Source organism: Narcine bancroftii, chromosome 8, assembly GCF_036971445.1.
Source record: "Narcine bancroftii isolate sNarBan1 chromosome 8, sNarBan1.hap1, whole genome shotgun sequence".
Taxonomy (NCBI): domain Eukaryota; kingdom Metazoa; phylum Chordata; class Chondrichthyes; order Torpediniformes; family Narcinidae; genus Narcine; species Narcine bancroftii.
This window is the reverse complement of record NC_091476.1, coordinates 161,660,598-161,677,554: the sequence shown is the minus strand read 5'-3', so window position 1 is coordinate 161,677,554 and position 16,957 is coordinate 161,660,598. Positions and strand designations below refer to the sequence as shown.

The 16,957-nt window shown below is 37.5% G+C and overlaps 1 protein-coding gene and 1 long non-coding RNA gene across 16 annotated transcripts in view; one reads left to right on the top strand and one right to left on the bottom strand.

The window, feature by feature from the left end:
- macf1a (microtubule actin crosslinking factor 1a) overlaps nucleotides 1–16,957 on the top strand; it is a 535,539-nt gene that overhangs the window by 511,626 nt on the left and 6,956 nt on the right. For 10 of the 15 annotated variants that reach the window (XM_069895733.1, XM_069895734.1, XM_069895729.1 and 7 more), the window contains 2 exons: nucleotides 7,647–7,764; nucleotides 15,804–16,015. In XM_069895733.1, coding sequence (XP_069751834.1) covers nucleotides 7,647–7,764; nucleotides 15,804–16,015 — 330 coding nt within the window. Of the gene's footprint in view, nucleotides 1–1,532; nucleotides 1,560–7,646; nucleotides 7,765–15,803; nucleotides 16,016–16,957 lie in introns of all 15 variants that reach the window. The other 5 variants (XM_069895724.1, XM_069895727.1, XM_069895725.1 and 2 more) reach the window with 1 other exon arrangement.
- The window catches only part of LOC138741517 (uncharacterized), a 115,424-nt gene continuing 114,244 nt past the window's right edge, over nucleotides 15,778–16,957 (bottom strand). The window contains exon 3 of the long non-coding RNA XR_011343549.1: nucleotides 15,778–16,004. This is a non-coding gene — a long non-coding RNA (uncharacterized lncRNA). The remainder of the gene's footprint in view (nucleotides 16,005–16,957) is intronic.

Genomic DNA, 16,957 nt, shown 5'->3' with positions numbered 1-16,957 from the left:
ATTGATATTTTGATATTGATCACAATCATTGTTTCTTGTTTAACTCAATATCCAAATAAACACAACAGAGGATATACGAATATAGCGATAGAGGAGAAATTCTTTAATGTTTCCGATTTATTCTACCTCACAATATTTGCTAAATTTATCCCATTCATTCATGGTGGTTAAAGGAACACAAATTATGTTCTTCATTCCTATTAAAGATTTACTTTAAGCTGCATAAGTATTTAGGAAGAAATAAATTTGTAATGTTAAGTCATAAAATGCTGCACTTTTCAGACAGTTGAGGGAATTTTCAGATGCTCTCTTAATTTTAATCTGCAGGAAACCTCCTGTATTACTATATTGTTATTGATCCATGTTAAAATGTTGACACACAAATGCTGTTTACTCTCTATGCGTGAAGCTTTGACAGCTGATGGATCAGAAGGCTGGCCAGTAATTATAACTGCGAGATTAATTTTATGAAATCCTTCTGATTCAATATACTGGACCTTCACGTATGTAAAATAAACTATATCACACAGTGTTGGATCTAGTTCGAGGTGGAGCACCTTTCGGGCATGTGCACTTCACACTTAGACAACTTGATCAAATCGTGGAAAATGTAATAAATGTGTGAATAAGGTCATTGTTCAGAATTTTTCATTTGAATTGCAGATCACTAAATGAAGTTTTAAAATGCTGACTTAAAAAAAAAAGTCAAAGGTTTTTCAAAATTTAGATAGATCTGCACCCACTCCCCAAGATGCTGTTAAAGACCATAATGTAACATCACTTCACTTGTATAAAGGCTCTGACTGTTCTGGAACACTGTGTGATATGTTGCACTTCTGTATTTAAAAATGGAAAGAACTTGCCACCAGATTTACTCGTTGTTATGAAATGTGCGAGAAATGCCACAGTTTGATTGAGCTAAAATTAGAACAGTCCCTATTCATATTACACGATATGAAAATCACACACACACAATTCATAATTCCAAGATTGTGGGAGTGATAAATTAGCATCTGTTGTCAGATAGGTCTGGTGGCATGTCTTTTTTTAAAAATAAAACACTTTCTTACCAATGCACTAGTTACCAATTTGCATGCCATTTTCTGTTATGCATGTTATCTCAAAATCAAGGTTATTTTATCATCCAGTCTATCCCCTCTTCCCTGCACACTATACTTTAGATCTAATTATTTGTTTGTGCTTGCCGTTATATACTATTTGCCTTTCATTACATTGAATATGTATGAATATGCACATTGAATACATTTAATTCAATATTGCACTGTTACCAAGCATAAAAAAACCTTAGCATTTTGAAATCAGCCCATAGGAAATAGCTCTGTTTTTTTTTTAAACTGTTCCACTTCTGCTCATCGTGTGTGACTGTGCTGTGAGGTCAGTATTTGGGTTGATCATTTTCATTGACCTGAACAATCATTAAAATCCAAGGAGTTTCTCCGATTTTTTTGTGCGACTATATAGGCCAAAACATGTTTAAAAATGATTATTTGAATATTTTCATTCTTTTGAAGGCTTCCAGCTCATTAACCTTTTTAGGAGTAAGTCTATTTCATTTGTGTTAATGATGGGGGAATTGATTATACTCCATGATCTTTCAATGCTATTACATGGGCTTTTTATCAAATGGCTGTTTAGAAATCTGCAACTATAACATGTTAGTACAGTATTTGAAGTTGCCCTTTTATATTTTTGAAGTTGAAATGTGAAAATTGCTGCTTAAAAAAATACTCAGCGAATTGTGGATGGCCTTTCTTCACTTTGTGAGGCAGTAACAATTCTAAACTTTGGAGATTGTACCACCAAGAAATACCAAGGATGCCCTCACATCTTTTGTTTTTCTGGCTGATATGTATGAAGGAGAGACATATCAACAACAGCACTTGTACGAGCTTGGCAATTTGATTATTTGGCATGTTTGACAGACACAGCCTTGTTTGTAAATAAAGTTACAGGCTGTCCCCAGGTTATGATAAAGTTTCATAACCTGAACAAAATGGATAAAAATGTTTTGCAGGGAGAGGATCACAGAACCAGCTGTGATAAGAGAGTGAGCAGCCAAACCAAGAGTGGCTGTCAGCCAACCTCACTGGCTCCATGAAAGAGACTTTACTCCTCGTTCTGCTTGGCTTGACCCAGCTTCTGATTATTGCCGCTAGTGCAGGAGAAGAAAAGGACACAGAATATAGAACACAATGGCACAGTACAGGCCCTTCGGCCCTTGATGTTGTGATGAGCCATATATTTCTTTTTTAAAAAAGTACAGAGCCCTCCCTACGCCGTAACCCTCTATTTTATTTCCATCCATCTGCCTGTGTAGGAGTCTCTTAAATGCCCCTAATGTTTCAGCCTCCACCATCCCTGTCAAGGCATCCTAGGCGCCCACAACTAGCTGTGGAGAAAAAAAAACTTACCCCTGATATCTCCCCTAAACTTCCCTCCCTTCACTTTGTACTTGAGTCCTCTGGTGTTTGCTATTCCTGCCCTGGGAAATAGGTGCTGGCTCTTCGCCCTTTCTATGCCTTTCATAATCTAGTCAATCTCTATTAAGTCCCTTCTCATCCTTCTACACACCAAAGAAAAAAGTCCAAGCTCTGCTAACCTTGCCTCATAAGACTTATTTTCCAATCCAGGTAACATCCTGGTAAATTTCTGCACCCTCTCCATAAATTCCACATCCTTCCTATAATGAGGTGACCAAACTGAACATAATACTCTAAGTGTGGTCTCAGCAGAGTTGCCACATGATCTCTCTACTCTTGAACTCAATCCCCCTATTTATGAAGCCCAGCATCCCATAGGCTTTGCCCTTCCAAAATTTTTGCATCACTTCACACTTTTCCTGTTTGAGCTCATCTGCCACTTTTCTGCCCAACTCTGCATCGTGTCTATATCCTTTTGTAACCTTTGACAACCTTCAGCTCCATCCATAACTCCTCCAAGCTTTGTATCATCTGCAAAATGACTGACCAATCCTTCCCCCTTTTCATCCAGGTCATTTATAAAAATCACAAACAGCCAATGTCCCAGAACAGATCCTTGTGGTAACTCCACTAGTCACCAACTTCCAGGAAGAATACTTTCCTTCTACTACTATTTTCTGCTTTCTACTTGCAAGCCAAGTTTTTATCCACACAGCCAAGGTTCCAAACACCTAACAAATTCAGCCCCATATATGCCTCAAGACTTTCTGAACTTGTGTCTCCTGGGGAACCTTGTCAAATGCCTTATTAAAATCCTTGTAGGCTACGTCTACTGCCTTACCTTCATCAATGTTTTTTGTTACTGTCTCAAAAAACTCAATTAGGCTCATGAGGCATGACTTACCCTTCGCAAGCTTCCAAGATGACTTGTCCAAATGCTTATACATCCTATCCTTATGAATCCTCTCCAATAGTTTGCACACCACTGACATAAGACTCACTGGTCTATAATTCCCAAGATTCTCATTATTACCTTTTTAAACAAGGGGACTATATTGGCCATTCTCCAATCCTCTGGCATCTCCCCTGCAGCCAAAGAGGACTCAAAGATCATAGCTACTGTCCCAGCTATCTCTTCCCTCACTTCCCTCAGCATCCTGGGATATAGCGTGTCCAGCCCCGGGGATTTATCAATCTTAATGTTTTTAAGACCTTACACTTCCTCTTCCTTAATCTCAACACTGTCCAGCACACAAGCCTGTTCTATTCCGATTTCACCCTGATCAATGTCTTTTTCTCCAGTGAATACTGAATCAAAGCATTCATTTAGGACCTCCCCAACTTCCTCCCCCTCCAGGCACATGTTGCCTACTTTATTCTTTAATGGCCCCACTTGACTCTCATCATCCTTCTGTTCTTCACATATGCATAGAACACCTTGGAATTCTCCTCAATCCTACATGCCAAGGCCTTCTCATGCCCCCTTCATGCTCTCCCTTCTTAAGCTCCTTCCTGGCTACCATATACTTCTCACGAGCCCTTCATGTTTCCCACTTTCTATATCTAATAAATGCTTCCTTCTTTCTCTTGACTAGTTGCCTCACCTGTTTCATCAACCATGGTTCCTGTTTCCTACCATCTTTTCCTTGTCCCAGTGGGACAAACCTATACTGAACCTAGCACAAGTGGTTCTTAAACTTTCCCACATTAGATCTGTGCTATCTCCTTTGAACATCTGTTTCCAATTTACTCTCGCTAGTTCCTGCCTCATCCCATCGTAATTAGCCCTTTTCCAATTTACTCTCGCTAGTTCCTGCCTCATCCCATCGTAATTAGCCCTTTTCCAATTTACTCTCGCTTGTTCCTGCCTCATCCCATCATAATTAGCCTTTCCCCAATTAAGCACTTTACCATTTTGTCTGCTTTTATCCTTTTCCATGGCTCTGCTAAAGTTCAGGAAGTTGTGGTCACTCTCACCAGAATGATCCCACATCAAGAGGTCTGCCTCCTGACCAGGTGCATTACCCAGAATTAGATCTGGTAAGGCCTCTCCTCTCATCAGTTGGTCCACATACTGTGTCAGGAATCCTTCTTGGACACACCTGACAATTTCAGCCCCATCTATCCCTCTTGCAGTAAGGAGATGCAAGTCAATATTAAGGAAGTTAAAATCACCCATAACTACAACCCTGTATTTCCTGCACTATTCCAAAATCTGCCTGCGTATTTGATCGTCGATGACCCAAAGGCTATTTGGGGGCCTGTAGACTACTCCCAGCACAGTGATTGCTCCCTTCCTATTTCTGACTTCCACCCACACTGACTCAGTGGACATTCCTTCTACAGCCTCCTCCGTTTTTATAGCCGTGATACTACCCCTGGCCAGTAATGCTCCTCCCCCACCCCTCTCTTACCTCCCATCCTTTTCCTTTTAAAACACCTAAACCCTGGTACCTGCATCAGCCAATCCAGCCCTACCTCCAGCCAAGTCTGTAATGACCACAACATCATAGTTCTACATACTGATCCATGCTCTTAAATTCATCCCTTTTATTCCTAATACTCCTAATGATGAAATAGACACCTTTCAAACCCTCTAACTGGCTACATTTATGTTTTGTTCCATCTGTCCTTCCTCACTTACACATAGCATCTTGATTTTTGACCTTCTGCCCTATTTGCTGCACTCACATTCTGGTTCCATTCCCAATAGCTCTAGAAAATCTGGCTGCCAGTTCAGTTGCAGCCATCATTTTTGTACAGTCATACCTTTCCCAGAAGAGATCCCAATGATCCACAAACCTGAACCCCTGACCCCTGCACCAACTCTTTAGCCATGCATTCATCTTCCACAGCTTCCTATTCCTACCCTCACTGGCGCGTGGCAAAGGCAGGAATCCCGAGATTACCACCCCTGAAGTCCTAGTAAAAACACAAAATACTGGAGAAGCTCAGCAGGTCAAACAGTGCCCTTTATTAGCAAAGGTAAAGATACATAGCCAACAGTTCAGACTTGAGCCCTTCATCAAAGTTTGACCCGGGCACCTAGGAGCCTCAATCTCATTCACAGAACCACCTATCCACGAGTCTAACCAATGAGTCCCCAATCGCCATAGCTCTCCTCCTCCCCCCTTCCTTCAGAGCCAAGGGATCAGCCTCTGTGCCAGAGATGTGACCACAACTTGTCCCTGGTAGATTGTTCCCCCACCCCCCCTCCCCCCATTATCCAAAACAGTATACTTATTGTTGAGAGGAAAGGCCACAAGGGTGCTCTGTACACTCTGTTTATTCCCCTTCCCTCTCCTAAAAGTCACCCAATTACCTTCCTCCTGACTTTTGGGTGTGATTGTCTCCCTGAAGCTTCTCTCTAACACTGCCTCTGCCTCATCCAGCTCCAGTTCCCTGACTCGGTCTCCCAGAAGCTTCAGCTGGATACACCTCTTGCAGGTGTAGTAATCGGACAATTGTGCTGTCCCAGATTTCCCACATCCTGCCATTGGAGCAGTCCACTGCCCTAGCTGTCTCCATTAACTCTTCCTAATTTAAATACAAACATCTTATCTGGCCTTACCTCAGTGGAATCAAGCTCACCAAAGCCTCGAAGTCCCACTCCTACACTGGGCCACTCTCCACTGACCTCCCAGCTTGAGCTACCCTTTTTATTTGTCACTGCTCCTTGTCTTTATTATTTCCCCCACCAATCACTGTTCTGTTTAACCCTTAACTTTACCTCTGCTCCCTTTTAAGCTGCACTCTCCTCCAGCTGGTTCCCAACACTCACAGCTCTCCCTTGCTCCTCTTCTTTCAGCAACAATCCCAACATTACAAAGGAAAGCAGGGAGATGGGATGCTGAAACACCCATTTTCCTTCCAACAGAAGATGCCTGCAGCCCCACAGCAGCTAGCAAGTTATCCCCATCCATCCCACTGATCTCCCAGATGCTTATTTGTACTTAAGAGTTAGGCAAATGTAACCTGAGGAAGACCTGTACAACAATCTAGTTTATAATGGCATAAATTTCCCATTGAAGGATTCATTATCTGCCCACACTCAGAAATAGTCATGTAAGCGAGTCAAATGCCATTTGTGCCCATGCAATAAAAGTTCATTGTCTTGGTTTTTTCATGACTTCAAATGTACCCCAAATCAATTCTTTGTGATTTAAAGTTAAATTTAAGCTGCATTGAATGCAGCAGGTGAGAGACTCTTTTGATTATTTCATATCTTTAAAGTGATAAATATGCATGATTGCTTGGGTGACAACTTTTAAAATCTGCCCTGAGGATTCCTGCATGAAAGGAAATGGTTGATCAATTCATTAAATGTGTTAAACCAGCACTGTATAATTACACTGCACGGGAAAGTGAAATGACATCCTTGTGCAATCATGAACAATTAATGGGGGAAAAAAAATCACCATTGAAAAATCATAGTAAATCTTACATTTTCTTTGCGGCATGCAATCCTTTGGATTTTTCGGATATTAAATGTTATGAAGTATAATGTCCTGTCCAAATATAAAATAAATAAAATAACTTTAGCCATGGCAGCAGTTGCTGGTTTAAATCATTACTATTCACTTGGATTAGCCAAAAATGTGGTGAAATGGAGCTTTTAAGAAGCCACAACTCGAAGGTTTCCCACTGGCCAACTTGATGGTGTGTAAATTGAAAGAAGAATTTTCCCTGATATTCGGAGAAAACATCAGAGCAACAAAATCCACCATGAGTAACTTTTTTCTGATCGTGACAGATCATGTTAACAAATCATGATTATTTTTCCAAAGTAACTTGTCTTGGAAAGATCTGTTCTTTTGACGACTTGCACTCTATTGCTGACATGAGGCAAATGGTAATGGGGAGTTACAAAAAGGAATTACCACACTCTACTTATAGTATATGTTGAAGCTCCAGTGACCCTATTATTGTGTTTGCTGAACTTTTTAGAACTACTTTGGGTGACTAAATTTAGCTCTGACATAAGTACATCCATTGAATGGAAATCAGAGAAATGGGCTCTGATCAATATAAATCCATCAAATGGTCAATTGGAATGGCATTGGCAAAACCTTTGAATGAGTGGATCCACTTCTTTTAAGCAAAAAGAGAAACGGGTGGAAATTCCTTCATTTGGTTAGTGGAAAGCTGAGAAGTGGCAATTGCTGATCCTTGGGATTAGACCTTTTTTTTTAATATCTCGCACAGTTTGGGGATTCTCAGCAGCTGCGCCTTGTGCGTATTCTGCGAAGCACCGTAATGGTCCGCGTTGGAGGAGGTTGGATGGCATTGGACGAATTCTTAGTGAAAAATGATCCCTGCAGAGGTAAGACTGAATGGCAGAAGAGGCCTAAAACATTTGCCCACCCTAGTAGAAGGAATGATTCTTTAACTGTTTTACTTCCATTGGCATTGTTGAGTATTTTATGCATGTTATTTCAATCTGGAATGCAGGTGTCCTGTTTTCAGGAATGAAGGAAATGCAAAAAGTATTTTAATGCATGAAATTCAAACTTAATATGATTTTGATCTCTAATCACTTCTAAGGCAAATGGAATTGTGTCATTGCAGTTCTAAAATTAATTTCATTATCTGTTTCTTCCTGTTATGCTGGAAAAATATAATCTAAGATTTATGAAATAAAATTTAGAATCTGACCCTTGCTGCAAGAGTTTTACAGGTAATGAGAGTTATGTTATGTGTTTTGCCTCAATTCACTCACTGTAGGGCAGGATGTAATAAAAGCTGTAGGAAATGTACTGCAGTGGCTGAGAAATTTCGGTCATCATGCTGAAATTAAAGTTGGTATATTTAGTGAATGAACATATTTTGTAATGACTCTCCAATGTGGTAGGAGAATTTAGAAGGGCAAAGACCATGACTGGAAGATACAGGTCAGTGTTGAATTGACATGAAGGAAATTGTGTAATGTTGGGGAGTAATCAGGAAAAGATTGAGTGATTTTAAATATATTAAAGGATAAAGAAAAGAGTTAAATTCTAATGATAAATTTGTTTCAAGACTTTTTGTAGATACTGAGGTCTAACGTTGGCATTCAAAAGAATAATGAATCCTGCAAAAAGTGTTGCTTAATTCTGTCAGAACGTCTCTGAGAAAGAAACAAGATATTTGAACTCTTCCCATTCAGCAGGCAAAGCAGAAAGGAAATGTGATTGAGGTTTTAAAGATGTACTAATTTCAAATGGAGTAAATAGAAAAGGATTGCTTGATCATTTTTTCGAAAAAGGAAGAAGAGTCTGCCTCTTTGTGAATATTTATGAATAATTAATCCTCATGTTGCTAGTTATTGGAGGACAAAGTATTAAATGGAAAATTCTCTCCTTAAGAAAGAATTAGATGAAAAAGAAACTGCAAAAAAAAACTGTGAAAGGGAAAAGGTGAAGAACAAGGATTTGTTTTCATTGCTACAGCAAAGTGGATCATTTTATTTGGGATGTACCCCAGTACATTCAGGCATAAACCTTTTTCCAGGTTGTGGATATAAAGAATAACTGCATAAATTCTTTAGTTTTGAAACTAGTTTAAATTATTAACTATTAATCTGTTAAGGCTAAATTTCTGATGTCCCAACTCTCTAATGGTGTTACAGCTCTTTTTATTCCCTTCGCTCTTACCTATCTGATTAAAGATTACTTTCTTCTTGATGCTCTTGCATGGAGTCAAATCTGTTCTAGTACATGTTTACAAAAAAGTTGAAGTATGACAGAAATCGTTAGATGTTCAACTTAATTAAAACAAACTTTTCAAAAGATCTTGATTGTAAATTTTTCAGTCTGGAAACTAGTCTTGTAATTGACCATTGATTGGTATACATCATACTTCGTATTGATTATCAGTAAATTTTTCATTTAAATAAGTGTTTCTTAATCCATGTAACTAAATTCCTTTGATCTCCTTCAATTGAAGAATCAGGAAGGATAGTTGAAGATGCCTCTACCACCTACATTTGGGAAATTTCAAATGGTTGCAAACTCATGCTCCATCAAAACCAATCAACTCTTGTATTTCATCAAAAGAAACCTAGAACTAAGCAAATTCTTCTTAAAAATATTTTTGAAATCTTGGTTTAACCAATTAATATTTGATTAAAAGTCAGATAATTAAGTCCAACTGTTATATTGCCTCATGAAATTGCAAGGATCCCATTGGTGAAGCAAAGAGGATTTGCCATATCATAATTATTGAAAAATCACCACCAAAAGAACCACAGGTTTCAACGTGTTGACAAGCTGGTTTAAGAGAAGTTTGAATCAACCCTGGGGTTTGAACATGACAGTTAAATTGTGAAATGAATAACAACAATGTGATGTTAGGAGAAATGTATCTTCAATGACTTGGGTGATTTTTTTTTAAAAAAAGGTAAAACAGAAATTAAATTCAAATAATAACATATTAATTGTTGCTTTGATTACCAAGTGGCTGGAATTGTTTCCATAAATACTGCTCCATAGCCAACAGTATAAAGCTATTCAGGGTTACCAAATCTTGGGTGATGTTTCTCAGTAGCAGAATAATGGTGATCAGAGTCTCAAATGTGAACTGGAAGTATGAGCCTATATATCCTCTCATCCATGGTCAATGAAAAATTATCACATTGCTCAGATTCTTTTTTTTTCCAGATTCTTTATCGCCCTTTACATTGTCATTTCAAGTTACAGCTTTAATTTCGGTAACATTGGACAATAAGGAAATGTATGCATTGAAGGGAAATGATTGGGGTGTTGTCATGTGCAAGCCCAGTAATTTTTTAAAAATTTTCCAGACTATTTATTAAGTTTCAGATTTTTGTGTCATTTTTTTTTCTCCAGTTCATCATCAGGGGAATAAACTGTTACGATCGGAATCAAATTCTTCGATTTCCAGTCATTCTCCGATAGGTTTGCAATTTTTGTCTGTCCATCCAGCTCTTTCTCTCTTTCTCTTCACTTCTCCTTGCCATGAATGACTTGGCTTTGTTCCATCGGCTAGATTGACAGGCTACCCTTCTGCACACAGTAGCACAGCCAGGCTTTCAGAATACCTTATTTTAATTTCTTATCTTCCTTGATTTCAATCTGAGCAAATAAATCATTTTTTTTAAATTTAACTAAGGTTTTGGTTTAGAACCGGCAGAAATCAAGAAGCAAAACGGATGCAATTAGAATTTTCATTGTAATTAATGTTTCAAATTATAGGTGTGTATGTTTAAAAAAAAGGTATCGGCAGTAATTTAGGCCTTGTATGTACAATAGATTAGCAAGAACACATTGCTTTCAATTGATGATTGCAAGTGTTAGAAAAGAAAAAAAAGTGTTGTTGAAGGTTTAGATCTGATAGGGTTTGACCTATCATAGAGATGGGTTTCCTTTGCATATTACTTGTTCTTAACATAGAGCATCACACGACCGACATTTAATATTACTGGAGGATTTGGGTTGCTCTTATTCTTGTGTGTGACATTCAATTTCCAGAGTTAAATGTGATTTTCTGTTTAATTGACTTCTATATTTCATCTACTCCTAAACTACCTTTGTTCAGCAGAGGTTGTTATTTTTCAAACTAGGACAAAGAAGGTCAAAACTATCAAAAGAATTCTGGGTGCTTAGGGCATTGGCAATTTTGTGATCTGATCATTTTCTTACTCCTTTAAATTGGAAGAGCCAAAGTAAAAGAAGAGGTTGCTTCTATGTTTCTGTCTGTTCTATTTCTTCCATATTGTCACATAACAGAACAGGCACACACTCTATCGCAAGGAAGTATGTTGCAAATGACTGCAAACATACATTTTGATTCAATACCCAAATATAAATATTTCTTCTTTTAAGAAGTGAAGAGCCAGGCTGTACTGTGTGCTTAGCCAATTGCACTATTTCCAAATTGCACGTAAAGTGCTCACCACTTGCTCAACTGAAGATTATTTATGAAAAAAGCAGTGTAGACTTTAGTAATGTAGCTCCTTATTTGGATTGACTGAGCACTGTACCTGCAAACCTTGTAACACAGATTGACCCAAAGATGTATTCCTTTAACGCAGCGGTTTTCAAACTTTTTCTTTCCACACAATCCACTTTAAGTAATCTCTATGCCATAGGTGCTCTTAAGGGATTACTTAAGATGGCATGTGAGTGGAAAGAAAAAGTTTGTAAACCACTGCTTTAACTTGTCTGGCTAGATTATTTTCTTTTCATAATTTTTAATGTTGAATCTAAATTGTTTCACCTTTCTATTGGTATAGCTATTTATTAATTTTGGTGGGGGAACAAAAGATTTTTAGGGCAGAACAAATTTAAAAGAAAATTTATAACTTATGAAATGTAGCAGATTGGTAAAGATGAATTAAACTCAACAATTTATCTGAATAAAATTACGCTCACGAATGCTGGATCAGTGTAATGCATTCCATGGTCAACAAATAGGTAGCTATATTGTACGCATATTACAAAGATGCCAGATATAATATTCTTTTGTTATTGCTGCCTATCTCATGTACTAAAATGCTATATTTTATTTCACATCAAAAAATGCAGAGGGCCAGAGAAAGAGGGTTTGATAAATTTCCCTTTATTAGATATTGGAGGAGCACAAAATTTCACTTTGCATGAAGGTGAAATCAACCTTCTCATGCAGATTCCTTGCTGTAAGTAATGCAATATTTATTAATCATCAAGGTTAACAGGTTCTTAGCAATTACCAATGAAATGTTGGTAGAATCATAGAATAGTTGCAGCATAGCAGGAGACCATTTGCCCAGCATATCTGTGCCACCTTTCTACCAGAGGAATTCTCGAGTTGCAAACCACCCCTTCCCCCCCCTCCCTCCCAATTCTTTCACCGTAGCCATGCAAACTTTTCTGCATCATATTTATTTGCTTATGGACAGGACATTACTCCATAAGGTAGTAAGGACTGTTGTGGGTAAGGCATGGAGTAAATGTTTATAATTCGTAATTCTCTTAACTAGTTTTATACTTGTGGCCAATAGATTTTTACATAGAAGGGGAATTACATTTCTGGGGGAAAAGGTGGGTAAGTAAAGCTGAGTGTGCAGCCAGATCAGTCCTGTTTCTTATATTCTTAAAGGAAACTGTCCCCTATTATCCACATTGTCCAAACCCCTCCATCAAATTTCTCCTCAGCCTTTTCTTCTCCAAGAAAACTGTCAATCTCTTTTCAGACAATAAAGTCTTTCATTAACTGAAAGACGTATCTATGGAGAGTCTGGCTTCTGTTAGAGTACAATAAAGGAAAGAGTTGGTCAGAATTAACCTCGTAAAATGACCAAATAAGACCTAGAGCGCGTGGTCTGTATCTAGATGGACAAGCAATTTACTTACTTGCATGTGGAAATAATTGTTTTTACCATAACACTAATTAATTATTTTTTACTGTGGGTTCTTCATCTGACTTTTCTGTCGCTGGGCCTCATGTGGATCTTATAAGCTCCATCTCCTAAGTGTTCCCCTTCCAATACCTGATGTACTTGGTTCACCTCTATCCCCAAAGTCTGATTCAGTCATACCTCCTTCCTCACTGGACCAGAAAATTATTCTAGACACATTTTAAAATTTCACCTTCTCTTGCCTTAACACTTATACCAATTGAGATAATTAAGGTCTCCCATTCTATAGTTTTATACTCTTTGGTCATCTCCGTACACTCCTTAAGCAGATAAATTCATCTTTTGCAAATTATTGTTAATTTAATGTGTTCCCTTATTAAGGATTATTTAGATTTTTTAAAATGTGGTGGTGTTGCAAATTCATCTCTGGTTAATGCATGAATAATGTCCTGTTACTCCTCCCAAATTCAGTGACGCTGAAATTAATAGAACCAAATTTTGAGAGTTGAAACAAAAGGACTATTCTAATTCATTCTTAATATATACCTGTATTACAGAAGATGAACCAGTTCCTCAGATTTCCATAATTTTAAGACTCTTAGTGGTGGCACAGATGAAAGAAAAGCATAGTAAATAAGTGCAGAGGCTGGAATCTTGAGCAAAGATATATATGGAAAGAAATGGATAATATAATCAATGTTTCATGTTGGGACACTTTTCTGAAATTGGAGGTTGCCTTGTAAGGAAGGGTTCAGGAGGTTGGACCGATCAGATTCTAACAGGTGGTTAATAGGAAAGTTGAGGGAGGGTCATCATCTCAGGATAAAGGTGGAGCCCTGAAGGAATTTCTTCTCTGAGAACTGGTGAAACAGTGAAATTCTTTATCTCCGAGCTCTATGGATATTAAGGCATAGAATGAAATAAATAGGCTGCAGAATCAACGTTTTTGTGGATCAGGCAGGGAAGTGGATTGAGAACAGCTGTACAATCATTCAAGATCTTGTTAAATAGGAGAACATGGTCAAAGAAGCCACATGTTTGGGTGAATTTCCACTGTATTCCTCTAATAATAACACACGCACTCCCTTGGCCTACCAAAATAAATTAAATGATGGTATTGCAATTTCCTTGTTTGTAACTTTACTCCTTATAATCTACACAACACAAAACCAGACTTAGACATTTTAGCCATCGTATTCTCTGGTCATGTGCCACTTTTCACCCTTGACCATTATGTGACAAAAGATTTTTGAAGTTCTGTTGGATATTCTTTGTATTTTTATGTTGTTTTATTAATAAAATCCTTTATCATTTATATCTAAATATGCTTAGAGATGATAACCAGGAAGCTAAAGCCATTGATTATATATTGAAAAAACAAAATCAGCTAGCTATGTTGTTAGTAAGGAGTTTGTACATTCTCCCAATGTCTGTGTGGGTTTCTTCCGGGAATTCCTGGGTCCTCCCACCCTTCAAATTGTACAGGGTTCGTAGGCCGGAAGGGCATGTTGCCATGTCGTATGTCTATGTTTAATGTTTAAATTTAATTACCACCTATTGTTTTATCTGCTTTATTTCTTATTTAATAACTTTATCATATCATTCAAAATTCCCCACCTCATAATTTAATAGCTCCCAACCTCTAGTTATTTTATCTGTTTTGCATGCTCTTTATATAGTATTGGTGGTGTTAATTTCCACAGGGTTTGCTTTAGTATCATCAATGACGAAGTCTTCATTTCTACCTAAAGCAGTGGATCCTGTATATCAAGGGAATTTCTTAGAATCTGTACATTGACTTTAGCCATGATTAAATGTGGTTTTTTCATTGTGATCAATAATAGAATTTGTAAATTAGCGAATGCACTAAATACTTAAATTTCACGTAGTTTGTTTTCATTCATTTGTGTATTCTCATCTTTAAAATGGCAGTTTAATGTTTTCATTACATCCTAATTGCTCTGCATTTTTTAAATTATGCTTCACTGAGATAAGATTTGTTTTATTGTTCAAGTAGTATTGGTGCGGTCAGTTTAGCATACCCATTTGAATAAACAGCTAATGGCAAGGCTAGAGACATATGAGAGACTGTAGATGCTGGAATCTGGAGCAGAAAATAAAGTGGAGGAACTCAGCAAGTCTCGATGAAGGGTTTTGACTCAAAATGTTGACCTTTGTTTTTCTCCTACTGATGTTACTCGGCTTTCTCCAGCCGATTAATTTTTGCTGACAGTAACGCTAGATAGATAGTGAGACTCACCTATTTTCTCCATATAGCTGTTGAATGATTATTTTATAATCCTATACAGTCCCTTTTACAGAAAGGATTGTGCTACAAAGTAATTAGCCAAAACTATGTTGGTTTGTAATCTGTTTGGGGGGGGGGGGGTTGGGGATAACTGGGAAAAGAAATTTGATGAGTTGTCACCAATAAAAGTATACTAATATTCAGCACAACCTTCCCCCCCCCACCCCCAAAAAAAAACACTTGTTCCAGTAGAGAATACCATTTTTCTAAAAGTCATTATAAAACTCGTGTACATTTTACTCCAGGTGGGAAGGTCTGCCATCATATTGCTTTGTGTTGAGACCAAGGAAGTGCATGATAGCGCGGCAGGAACAGCAACATTGAGTTGGCTCTCAGGCTGTTCTCGCAAAGTGTCACATCTCTTTGGAGACTGAAACCAATTAGTCCCATGGTGATGTCCCCTAATTGAATACATTTATTTGTTTCTTGGATTGAATTTTAATTTTTGAGGTCATGACTATTCTTGGAGGAAACTAGTCACTATATTGCAATTGCATTTAATCTCTACCATCTAAATTCATGCATTTATGTTGCTTAAATCCATTGTGGTGTAAAGCAAGCTTTCATTCTGCATGATCAACAGTTTCATGTCCTGATATTACTTTTAAGGTGGTTTCTTGAACTTAGATGAGCAGATGTTTTGAATTAATTTTGTATGCTCGCCTGCAACAGCTAAATAGACTGAATTCATTATTTTGTTGTGTTTATTTTCCTTCAGCAAGAGGACGAACAAATCTAGAACTGCGAGAGAAATTTATATTACCAGAGGGAGCCACTCTGGGCATGGCTCCCTTCAGGATGAGAGGTCGCAAATCCAAACCTTCTTCCAGGGCCGCATCTCCAACCAGATCCAGTTCCAGTGCCAGCCATAGTAACCACAGTTGCACATCCATGCCGTCTTCACCTGCGACTCCAGCCACTGGGAGCAAGGTCAGTGTTTAAGTTCAATTTCTTCATATAGTGTTAACCTATAAACTCTGATTTTAGCAAGTCTAAAAGGTGTCCAAAACTGAATTAAATGTTATAATTTTAATCTATTATTTTTATTTCAAAATAAAATATATCAAAAATATACCATCACTCTGGCAAAGATGGAGTAAAACAATATGCATACTGGAGACATTAAACTAAAAGCTTGATGGTAAACTTAGTGTAGGGTAATGCTGTTCTCAGCTACATAGTCACTCAGACATATCCCATAATTGAGTCAAAAGTAAAAGAGGTGGAAAAACTCAATATTCAGATGTGTAAATATGCAAAAAAATCATCTAATGAATATGACATTTAAAATGGATGAATGTTCATGTCCACTATTTATTCAAAATAAATTGATCTGCAATTTTAATGTTAAATATTCATGTACTCTTCAGAAAATTGTCTTGCTAAAATATCTCTTCAGTGTCTCTCATTGGTCCAAAATTACATCAAAGCAAGAAGATCGCAAAGCAAGGTTTGATGTCATGTCAGACTTATGCACAATATATTATCGTCAAAAGACCACAGCAATAAATTCATTATTTTCCTTTTCTGTAAAATAATTGATGTTCTGTACAGAGAAACCAGTCACATTTCTTTATCATGTTCCATTCCATGGCATTTTATTGTTGCATTCATTTTTAAATGGTAATATCACCTTTGCATTGAACAAGAAAGAGTGTTTGAAAAGACCAGAGGTTAACACAGCCAAGATAGAGGTCTGTGTATCTATTTACTGGACTTCTGTCACCTGCATTTTTTAATGCACTACATTAATGAAGCTTTCTTGGTCAATTTCATTTAAAAACTAGACATCTGGGCTGATTAAGATTTGTATAAAAATTTAACCCCTACAAAGATCTGTTTTTTCAAAGGGAAGGTAAAGGCAACAGCTTT